Below are 12,316 nucleotides of genomic sequence, written 5' to 3'. Positions count from 1 at the left end.
AGATTATTAGAATTCTAGTGCCATGCTTCTATTATTATTACTATTATTATTATAGTAGTGAATTGCATTTAGATTATTAGAATTCTAGTGCCATGCTTCTATTATTATTACTATTATTGCCTTGGTCGTTCGATTGTTTCTATTCTTCCTTGTAAGATCTTGTCGTGTGCCATGCACGCTGACGTACTCCTTTTCTCTCAGGATGTACGTCAGATTTAGAGGATGGACAGCTACATTTCAGAGTAGTACAGGAGCCAGAGGATCCTCCGCAGGAAGGCTTTGCAAATGGAGCAGAAGCACAAGTCGAAGCTTAGTTACCCTTTTAGTTAGTTGATGACCCTAGTTTACTTTTGCAGTACTTTCCATTTCTGCCTGATCGATGTATTTTATATTTTTCTAGCATTTCATTCAGATAGTTTTGTATAAGAGCATGTTTGGCCCGAATATTATGTTTGGATGATTATTTCAGTTGTGATATGTATCTTTTGGTTCTGAGTTGTTTATTATATTTTTGCTACTGTGATCGGGGACCAGTGACTTCGCTTTATATTGCTTGACGCTTAGCGCATTAGATTGAGTAGAAGGTCTAGTACATTTCTCCTCAGTCTAATATGTCACGGGCTTATTCACGTTCCGATTCCTCGGTATTTTGGGAAGCGGGGCGTGACGTACTGGTTTCTTCTTGGACCCCGAAGAAGATTCACCCTTCTTGTCACCTCTGTGGATGAGATCGGCGAGCTTCATGAGAGTCGAACTGATTGTCATGATCTGTTTTTCCATCGCATCAAGCCTTGATGAATTGTCTCTTTCTGTCATCTTCTTCTTCCTTGATTTCTGGACTTCTTCTAAAGACACAAGGATCTTGCCTAGCTTCTTGTATTACGATCGAGTAAGGACCATACACAGGATACCCTTTCACATGATCTGATTGCTCTGATACCAACTTGATACGAGTCGTCGTGCGAACACCTTTGATCATGGAATTATCAAAGGTAGTTTTGAGAAGAAGACAGTAAAACACACAAAACAATTTAATTGGCGAAGGAAAAATACATTCTCTAGATTATGAAGAATAAAATATTACAAAATCTCTCTCTCATAATCTCACTAGAATAAAGAACAATCTTTCTATTCTCTCCAAACCCTAATCTCTTGATTAGAATCTATCTTCTGTTAATTTGATGTTTAGAAACCCTAAACAATCCCTATTTATATGTCTAACAATGTGGATGACAAAATCGTAAATAACCAAGCCTAATGGAACTTAGAATACACGTCAAAAGGAATCCAGATTCACCTAGGAAATGCGATCCGGTCGACCAGCCTGCTTGGTTTGGTCAACCATCCAGAGAGAGAGAGTTTTTAACCCTGAAGGCGTATCCGTTTTTGTTGACCGGTCTGGCCTTCGCGATCGACCGATGTTGGAAGCCTGGTCGACCAGCCAGAGTGCTTGCCTGCTTCCTATTTTTCTTGCCATTTTCCTATCTTTGACCTCTTTCGCCGTCACCAACGGCTCTACACACGCTTCTATTATCAAGTTACCATGAGAATCGTCTATCCTCAAGCTCCTATGAGGATCGCTAAGCTCTCGAAGTAAGGAAGAAGATACACAAGTATCAAGGAGTGTGGATGTGACCAGTATACATACCATGATACGCAATCGGACAATTCTTCCATGTCCAATGCATGCAGTCAATGCTTCCTAACATCCTAGGAAATCCCCATTGTTCGCCAATTGCTAGCAATCTTGTAGTGTCCTCTTTAGTTGGTGACCTTAGATACTCATCACTGAAATTTGCAACAATTGCTTTGGTAAACCTGTCGAGACTCTCTATAGTGGTGCTTTCTCCAATCCGCACGTAATCATCCACAGAATCTGCTGATACTCCATAAGCAAACATCCTCATAGCAGCAGTTACTTTTTGTAGTGAGGATAAACCAATTTTCCCAGCAACATCCCGTTTCTGGACAAAGTAGGAATCATGTGTTTCCAATGCGGATAAAATATGCAAAAATAGTGGACGATGCATTAAAAACCTCCTTCGAAATAGTTTTGCAGGATGCACAGGAGATTCACTAAAATAATCATGAAAAGGTCTCTCATGACCTTTAGCTCTATTGCGTTGAATTACAACGCGCCCTGGAATGGAACCACGACGACATGAACTTTGACCTTCGCTGGCGTGGTGTTCTTCCAAAGATGCGATTGCTAATAAGGTCGCATAATCATCATCGTCGTCATCCTCTTCCTCTCTTCCAAAGATGCGATTGCTAATAAGGTCGCATAATCATCATCGTCGTCATCCTCTTCCTCTTGTAGCAAGGCACGTAACAAATTACTAGCCATAAATAATATTGAAGATTGGGTTAAAAAAACTGAATGAATTTGAATTTAGTGAAAAATAAAAGACACTGGCAGAGCTATTTATAGAGGGAGTGACCACATTTAATTAAAAAAACGACCATTGTAATATAACCGTTAAAATATGACCGCTGAGATATGACAGTTAAATATGACCATTTAAATATGACCGTTGATATATGACCAAAGAAATAAACGTTATAATACGACTGTTGAGATATGATCGTTGAGATATTATTGTTAAATAAAATTAATATTAAAATAATATGAATTTAAATTTAAAATAATATTTAACTTTTAACATGATTTATATAAATTAATTATTTGTTAAATTTTAATATGATTAATTAATTTAATGATTATATAAGGTAATTTCTTAATTTAAATTAATTAATTAATTAATTTTAGTCATTAATATTTAATTAATTATTTATTTATAAATAATATATATTTAATTAAATTCTAATCTATAAAATTAAAACACAAAATATGAATAATTAAGGGGCAGAGGAGATCGTAGGGATGGCTTGGAGATGTCAATCTGCATTAAAAGTGGGCCGAGTATGAACTTAATTGGGTTAAGACCCGTTTCTACGGGTCAGATCCTGTTCATTGAGTGAATTCTATAATCTCGCTTTCCCTTGCGTCTCTTGCTTCCCTTCTCATTCCCCAAATTCCAAAACCCTAGACTTCGATCTCCCGCCACGCTCCGATAACTCCGACGCCGGTTTTCTCCACCAACTCCGGCGAACTCTCCGTCGATCCCTTCACCTTAAAACGTCAATAAAGGTAGCTTTTTTGTTGAATTTTAAAGCAATTTTATAGTTCTTGACTTCTATCTGTGATTCTTTCTTCTTCTGCTGATGATGATGCTAATTCTTATAATTTGTAAACTATTTTATGTAATTATTAAATTTTTTTCCCAAAAATACAAAAAAAAAGCCACAGTAAAATTTATTTTTAACTTGAAGAATGTAGACATCTTGGGTATTGCTACAGTACTATCTCAAAATCTTGGACTTTAGGCAGTAGGTATTACTGTATGTAATAGATTGAAGATATTGTTATATCTCGATCAATGAAGTACTGTCCTGTTTGTGTTTAACCTCTAATGCTGAAGCTTGACATTTGTTTCTTGATTAAGGAACTTTCAGAGACCATTATGTTGAATTAATTCCACAGTAGATACATTGTAGGATATCAAAGAGAGGTAGCAGAGTGGTAGGAGTTAGATTGCGATTGCGGTTGTATTCATGCATAAGAAACCCAATTGATTCCATTACTAGTGGTAGCAATCAAAAGACCACTCTAGCCTCGCATCATCGCTTGGTTGGCCTATCCTTTTTCACCCGCACCTCCTCTGCATTCTTACTGCATTATGCCAGCCTTGCTCCACCTTTGTTCCTCAACATTTTGTTAAACGCAGGCATGAAAAATATCTATTCCATGGGCCTCCTTCACTTTAGTGGTGTGTTGCTTTGTGTATGAGCCGACTGGGGTTGAAATATAGGCTGTTGGTTTCCTATCTTGGACAACTAGTAGTGTTAGTGTAGAATTCTGAGAAGGAAGTCCTCATAGGATAGAGATCTACCATAATGTAGTAAAGGAGTTCGCCTAGAATACAGTAAGTGTGGTTAAGTATTAAGCTAGAAGTGATCCTAAAGGGACATGTGCTGCCTTATTTTCTTTCAATATACCCCTGCTAGTTTTAAATATTGTGAATAAAATCCCTTTGAGTATTTATGTGCCCCCGCATCAGTTATGTTTCTGACTCTGTTCTTGACGATGATGAACTAAGAGCATATGATACAACAATAATAACAGAAACAATAACAACAAGGCTTTTATCCCAATTTTTTCGGATACACTAAGTTGTATTTTTTCATTTAGTTCCATCAAGGACCATCTCTTCCATTAAACTAACTTTACATATTCTTCTTAATTACATCCATCTTTAGGCCTACCTCCGTTCCACTTTCTTCCTTGACTAATCTTGTAAGTTCTCCTTTCTAGTATATCTAGTGACCTTCATTTGCATAATCAAACCATCTAAGTTGATTCTTTCTCATTTATCTTCAATAAGAACAATTCTAACCTCTTATAAATGGACTCATTTCTGATTCGATGTCAGTGTGTATATCCACAAGGCTATCGTAGCGTTCTCATTTTTGCTACAATGTTTTTTGCACATGTTGTTTCGTAACTGCCCAATGGTCTAATTTATAAAACATTGTTGGTTTTATAACTATCTTATTGTTGTATTACAAAAAGAACATAGAGGTGATATAATTATCTTTAAGAAGTTGGATCTGTCTTGTGCGCTTATGTCTATCTACTAGGTTGATGATTCTGCTCATGTACCTGTTAATTCAAATAAAAACGTGTTTCTATAGTAGAAAGTCATGGAAGGTTATGGTTTTCACTGAGTCCCTTATGCGTAACCTCTCAGCTTACAAATCCATGGAATACTTCTCATTGTCTTGCATTGTCTACTTGACTTCAACCTGTGGTTTAAATATCTCTGCATTATTTAAAAATAGCCGTAAATGACGACATATTATTAAAAATTGGTTCATGATTAAACATATGCTTTCCTTACACCGAACATTTATTCTTATATATCAGTTATTACTTGTTCTTGTGTGGGAACCCTCTCACCTGAAGTTATGGAGAATGAAATTCAGAAAAGTGAACTGTTGACGGTAGAGTGTGAGCTCAGTCAAAACAATGTCGAGCAGGAGTTGGGGCACCAACAATCTCAAATCGAGCAACTACAAGAAAAGGTTATGGAGGTAAAATTAAGCATGCAATGCTCTGAAAATGATGGGAAAAAGGAATTGGAGCTTCTTTGGCGCAGAGTAAAAACTGCTGCAACATTGCTCACTTACCTGAAATCAAAGGCAAGACTTATGGCCGTTCCTCAGTTAGCATACACTTCATGTGGGATCAAACATCAAGAAGGGATAGGGCTTATTGACAAACATGGGGTACCATTATCGGATTGGTCAAAGGATGTTGATCTTTCTTTGCATGAAAGTACAGATGAGGAACTTCTACTTGCAAATAATGCTGATGTCGGTTTGCTTGGTGCAAATGATGGAGCATATATTGGTGAAATTCTTAAATCAATTCATATGATATCAGATGTCATGGAGTCTCTAGTTAAGAGAGTTATAATGGCAGAAACTGAAGCTGCTTCAGAGAAACAAAAAGTTACCTTGGGTCTGGAAGAAATTGCAAGGAAGACACTCCAAATTGACAACATGTCAGCAAAGGTTGTAGAGATGGAACAGTTTGCATTGGGTACGAATGGTATACTGAATGAAATGAGGCAGAAGGTTGAAGAAATGGTAGAAGAAACATCTAGGCAAAGGCAGCGAGCCACAGAAAATGAACAGGAGCTTTCTCGTGTAAAGCGGGATTTTGATTCCTTAAGATCATTTGTAAGCAGTCTGATAAGTGTTAGAGAAACCCTCCTTTCATCAGAAAAGCAATTTCAAACAATGGAGAAGCTTTTTGACAGGTATGATCATTGTTTGATTCGCATGTTCATTTGTTATGTGATTTTCCTAGTGGAAGTTATCCCACATTAGGGTCTGCTGTAACTCAACAATGTGGCCAGTAAATCAGTTGCAGAGTTATGATACTATACACAGGGCTATACATTGTTGTTTTTTCTTGTTTTCGAATTATTTGCTAATCTAGTTGTTTATTTATCTTCTTTTAAAGTGTACTTAATGCTGAATGATGAATGAGTGCATTTGGCTCGTGTATGAAATGAATCTAGAAATTACCATATCTGTATTTACGCTCGTTTAGTGGCAGCGGATAGAAGCATCTAATCTCAAAATTACTAGGGTACAACTTCAGATTTGCATCAGGCTTTAGATGTTTGTTAGGTATTCAATTGGATATAACTAAAATCCTATAGAAAAATGAAGTTATACTCTTAAAATTAAAATTGTTTATGCAAAAATGTTTAACAAATATTAGATTATATGAGTTTGCCTTCTTTCACCAATATATCACATCATGCTTTGATGTACTTGAAATATGTGCATTTGGATAAATTCAGTAATGTCGGACATGTATTCGAATATGTGGAATATTTAACTGCTATTATATTTGTATCATGTTATATATAGATATTGGACATGTATTCGTATATGTGGAATATTTAACTGCTATTATATCTGTATCATATTATATATAGATATTGTATACATAACCATGTATAAGACATATGGAAATTGGGATCATATATCTAGTGACTTACCCTCCATATNGCCCCCCCCCCCTCCCCCCCAAAAAAAAACATCCCACCAATAAATTATAAGTAAGTAAAAACCAATACCCACACCGTGCATTCTGCACCTCTTTTGCCTTCTCTTATGCCATTGCTGCAAAAGTCATTTCAGTATTCTACTTCTATGTTCAAGCAGTTTAACTTAGCATTTTAGTGTTTAAATTTTGTGCATCTTTTCCCATCACTGGACTGCAACTTAGGAGCCTGAAAAGTTCAAAGATTTATTTTAACGCTTGATCTTCATTAATTCTGAATCTGCAAGTTGATTGTCCTCTTTCTCCTATCAATCACGACCTTCAACAGGCAATAGTCATCATAATGTACCTCTATCTGCAATTAGGTTTATCTTTGGCATTTTTCTTGTACTGTTTATTTTTGGACCTTCGTTATTATCATACTACATAGTGCTTAAACCTGAAAATTTCCAAGATTAGTTTCAACTCTAAACCTGCATTTAGTTTGGTTCTTATCTCCAGAACAGAGACATCAGATGTTTTCATGTTTCGCATACAATTCTTTGGAAAGAATAGAAACAAAAACAAGTAAAGAGGTGAGGTTAATATTTACCAATACCTTTGCAATTCCTTTAACTTTAACGAGACATAAGAGCAAGCGCATCAAGCTCCCAGTTGAGAGTCTTAGTCAGCAAGCTTTCAAGATCTCTCAAGCATTTTAGAATAAAAAATTAAAAAAATAAGCCTTGGGAGGCCCTCCTTCTTTTATGGAGCTCCAACAAGTTCCTAGTTAGGAGCTCCAACAATATCAAAAAACCCCTCTTTTATTTTAATATTTTACCCATTACTTTCAATTATATTTAAACCTCTTGTATTTCATTTCTAACCGTTGCATACGGCCTTCGAGGGAGCGCACACGGTCTTTGAGGTAACCCACGGTTTTTGAGGGAACGCACACGGTCTTCGAGGTAACCCACGGTCTTCGAGGTTGGGCACGAAGTTCGAGGTATCGCAAACTTTGACCGTCAACCGACTGATTTCTATAAAATTTGATGGCTTCTCTCCTCAACCCATCATCTCCCAGAACAAAATGTCTAGCTCATCTAGCTCTAACGATGATGAAATGATGAAGACGTTCTTTCTTATGGGAGCTGCTGTCGTTGAGGAAGAAGAACAAGAGAAATGTTCAACTTCAGTTCAACACAAAAGACGTATCGTGCTCCATCGAAACCGACTGGAAGGCCACAATCGGTTGTTCCAAGATTATTTTGCTGACGCACCAACCTATCCTCTTTATTATTTTCGTCAAAGATTCAGAATGACGCGTTCGTTATTCCTTTGAATCCACGACGTAGTCGTCGAACATGACAAGTACTTCGTCCAAAAGAGGAATGGTGCTGGACAGTTAGGACTATCTAGTCTTTAAAATATTACTGCAGCTATGCGGATGCTCGCATATGGAGCATCCGCTGACTCCGTTGACGACTACGTTCGGATCGGTAAAAGTACGTCGCTTGAGAGCGTGAAGAGGTTCGTTCGATCGATTATCAACATCTTTGGAGAGGAATACCTTCGTTCACCGACTAATGAAGATGTTGCACGCCTGCTCGAGGAAGGTTCACAACGAGGTTTTCTTGGTATGCTTGGGAGCATCGACTGCATGCACTGGACATGGAAGAACTATCCAACTGCCTGGCAAGGTATGTATACTGGATATTTTCATGAACCTATAATTATTTTGGAGGCCGTAACTAGCAAAGATTTTTGGATATGACATGTCTTTTTTGGACTGCCGGGGTCTCACAATGACCGTAATGTTCTACATCGTTCACCGGTTTTCACACAACTTGCGGAGGGAAGAGCTTCACCGTGCAACTATATTGTCAATGGCCATGAGTATAATATAGGATACTATCTCGTCGACGGGATTTACCCAGAGTGGTCCACATTAGTGAAGACTATTTCAGCACCTCGAGGAAACAAGCATAAGTACTTTGCTCAACAACAAGAAAGCGTAAGAAAAGATGTTGAGCTAAGTACTTTGCTCAACAACAAGAAAGCGTAAGAAAAGATGTTGAGCGAGCTTTTGGCGTGTTGCAAGCTCGATTTGCGATTGTTCGTGGACCAGGACGTTTCTGACAACCTTGTGTGCTGAAAGACATCATGACGGTGCCTCTAACTGAAAGACATCATGAAGATGCATAACATGATCGTTGAAGATGAACGAGATTGTGGTTTGGACAACAACTTCGACTTTACTAATTCGGTACCAGTCGTTGAACCTTCTCATGTGCAGACGGTGCCTCTAACTGAGTTCATCCAAAATCATTATCGGATCAGGAACACGCAAACACACAAATCACTAAAAAATGATTTGATCGAGCATCTGTGGCAGCTCAAGGGATCCATCGCCGAGGATTAAGTTTCTTTATGTCTAATGTAATTTCAGAAAATGAGTTCAAGTTGTTGTACTACGTCAATTTTATTTTCAATAAAGTAGTTATTTTCATTCAATACCAAATTTTTTAACTTCAAGTACAATCTGATGCGAAACAATGTGATGCAGGTATGAAGATTAACAACAGCAATGCTTCGCCAAATCAGCGATCGATCTAGGCAGGAAGCTCATGAATAAAGTGTAGCTTTTGATGGGTTTTAAGCAAAAGTTGCAATGTACTAAGTTCAAATCTTTGTAAATGATCCAGAAAATAAATGTAATGATTCGTTCTCTCAATACAGTTCAAAGTGTAATATTTGGATAAGTAAAAATACTTAGCAACAGATTCGCTCGCTCACTTAGTCAAACTGATTACAGCACAAATACGATCGATAGTAATATTGATAACAACATGCAAGCAATAGCAGTTCCGAAAATAATTGGGCGAAAGAAAGTTGAACCTTCGTCGGGTTGAACTGGTTCGACGGGAGGATCCTCTGGAGGTGGTTCAACGACGCCAAATATGAAGGGGTGGAAGCTCTCCACCGAGGGCGGCGTAATTCGGATGGAGTGGTGTATCTGGATGGAAACGCCGATGCCACGAACTGATTCCCAAACTACTCTCTACGCTGTCAACGATCTGATGAGTCACACGCTCAACGTACTCGGGCACGCTCTCGAATGACTGATAATCAAACCACGGGGAAAGCTGTAAATCTGCGATGCCGGTCTCTGGATCTAGCACGATTCCGTCATCTGCATCAGGATCTGCCATACACCATCAATTGTAAAATCAGGGATCAAATGGTTGAATCTGACTCAACTAGCTTCAACAACTCCGGATTGGGTCAAGTGGGTCTGGTCCACACTTGACTCAAATCAAATGGGTTGGTTGAGTGAATAGGGACTCTGCTTTAAATCACTCAAGCCAAATAGTCTTCAATAGGATCTGGATCTGAGGACAAGCGGAAAAGGGGGAGCAGGAACGAATCGACGCTCGACGAATGAGGACGGCGCTTGAGTCGGGATGGACGGCGCTCGGATCGGAGTGAGCGGCGGTCCAGGCGGCGGTGCTGACTGGGCGGGACTGGACGAGGAGCTCGAGGATTCTGGGCTGGCTGGTCGTCGTCGCGGGGAGAGACGAAGACTTCGTCGGCGATGATGGTTCAGGTGCGGTTGCAGGGGATTTGAAGGGGAGGCGGTCGGATTTGGGATGGCGGTGGTTGCTCGCGTCGGGGGATTCGGGCGGAGGGAACACCGGAGGCGGACGAAGGGGAAGGCCGTCGGTGGAGGAGGTGGTGATTGCTGGAGTCGACGGAGGAGGGCGGCGGTCCGGTGGTCTTCGGGTGTGGTTGCTGCGGTTGTAAGGGGAGGACTGTGTGGGTTTGATTGTTTGCTTGGAGGAGAAGATGAACAGTATCGGATTTGATTTTCTTTTGTTTTTATTTTGTGAAGAGATTGACGGCTGATCAAAATCAATAAGCTAGGGTTTCACACCATTATTTAGCAAATCAATTTCATTCATCAGTAATTTTCCAAACTGATTACAGGAGAGTTTAAATAAAGCAAATTACAGTTTTGGAAAATCCTCTCAATCCCTCAAATCTCTCTCTTAACCAATTACAATCAATCAGTTGGTTAACTACCAAATAAAATCAAAATTCGAAATTCAAAAATTCAAAATTCAAACTAATTATTACAACTTGAAATCAAAACCATAGTGCTGAAATATTGCGCCTCCTGCGCTGATAAACTCGGCGAAAATCTCGTGTATGAGTCCGGATGTCCCCATCATTCTCCCCGGGTGGGAGAGAACTCGACCCTGTCGAGTGTAAATCAGAACGGCTGTCATACTGCTCAAGAAGATCTGGATCCAGCCTCTGCAAGTCATCCCTATCGAGCCAGGTGTCATCTGACTCAGGTCGTCCTTTCCAACGTACCAAATACCTGCGGATACCACCATTGCTAGTAGAAACAATGTTATCATCAATAATAGTATCAATGTCATGTGCTGTATAAGTGGGTGATATCTGGGGAAGTGGAGGTAAAGGGGAGCTCTCAGAAATAGGCTCAGGGGTAGGCTCATCAACCAGTGGGTTGTCAGGGTTAAAATGTGGGCCTTTGTACTCTACTAAATCCTCAATATTAAAAGTCGAACCAATATTAAAACCTTCGGGAAGGTCGAGAACATAAGCATTATCATTAATTTTCTTGAGAATTTTAAAAGGTCCTGCACTTCGCGCATGCAACTTTTTAACAGTTCCCGGAGGAAACCGTTCCGGACGTATCCGAACCATCACGTAATCACCAACATTAAATTCTTTAAACTTTCTTCTTAGATCTGCTCGCATTTTATAGTTAGCATTGCTGTCATTGATCTTCTTACTGATGTCTTTATGCAAGTCATGAATGCGAGATGCAAATGCAGATGCTGACTCAGATACTCTATGATGTGCAGACACGGGGATAAGATCTATAGGCTGTCTAGGTTTGTAACCATACACGACTTCAGCTGGACTGACACCTGTAGACCTATTAACAGAGTTATTATAAGCAAATTCAGCAGTAGGCAAATGTTGATCCCAACTCCTAAGATTCTCACCAACTAGCGATCTCAAAAGGTTACCTAAGCTCCGATTGACTACCTCAGTTTGACCGTCAGTCTGGGGATGAAAGGCCGTAGAGAATTGAAGTTTAGTTCCCATTTTGTGCCAAAGGGTTTTCCAGAAATAACTTGTAAATTTAACATCCCTATCTGACACGATTGTTTTCGGAAGCCCGTGCAGTTTAACAACTTCGTTGAAGTATAGCTTGGCCACATGAGAAGCGTCGGAAGTTTTGAAACATGGTATGAAGTGGGCCATTTTGGAGAAGCGGTCCACAACAACAAAGATAGAATCGTGTTTTCTAATCGTTTTCGGGAGTCCTAACACGAAATCCATACTAACATCCTGCCATGGACAATTTGGCACAGGGAGAGGAGTGTACAAACCAGTGTTCTGTTTACGTTGTTTTGCCAATTGGCAGATGTGACATCTACTCACTAGTCTAACAACGTCTCGTTTCATACTTGGCCAATAGAAGCGACTTTCCACTGCCTCGACAGTCTTGTTATTTCCAAAATGTCCTGCAAGGCCTCCAGCGTGTAATTCCCAAATTAAGAATTCTCTCAGGGAGGTGTCGGGAATACACAACTTGCGAAAATGGAAAAGATATCCATCCTTTAGGAGAAAGCCATCAATTTCACGGATCACTCC

The 12,316-nt window shown here is 39.3% G+C and overlaps 2 protein-coding genes across 2 annotated transcripts in view; one reads left to right on the top strand and one right to left on the bottom strand.

Annotated features, from left to right (window-relative positions):
- LOC109834180 lies at positions 1,617-2,030 on the bottom strand. Its single transcript, XM_020402120.1, has one exon. The coding sequence runs from the start codon at positions 2,028-2,030 to the stop codon at positions 1,617-1,619; it is 414 nt and encodes a 137-aa protein (XP_020257709.1).
- Positions 2,910-12,316, top strand: part of LOC109824050 — a 17,344-nt gene continuing 7,937 nt past the window's right edge. The window contains exons 1-2 of the mRNA XM_020390575.1: positions 2,910-3,151; positions 4,988-5,885. Of these exons, the coding sequence (XP_020246164.1) occupies positions 5,029-5,885 (857 nt within the window). The 5' untranslated portion in view covers positions 2,910-3,151; positions 4,988-5,028. The remainder of the gene's footprint in view (positions 3,152-4,987; positions 5,886-12,316) is intronic.

The sequence above is a fragment of the Asparagus officinalis genome, chromosome 1 (genome assembly GCF_001876935.1).
Source record: "Asparagus officinalis chromosome 1, Aspof.V1, whole genome shotgun sequence".
NCBI classification, from domain to species: Eukaryota; Viridiplantae; Streptophyta; class Magnoliopsida; order Asparagales; family Asparagaceae; genus Asparagus; species Asparagus officinalis.
The sequence above is the reverse complement of the archived record's forward strand: the minus strand, read 5'-3'. Positions and strand labels throughout refer to the sequence as shown.

What these genes read in the sequence shown, in the direction of transcription:
- LOC109834180 (XM_020402120.1), bottom strand. Translation starts at nt 2,030, where the DNA reads ATGCATCGTCCACTATTTTTGCATATTTTATCCGCATTGGAAACACAT.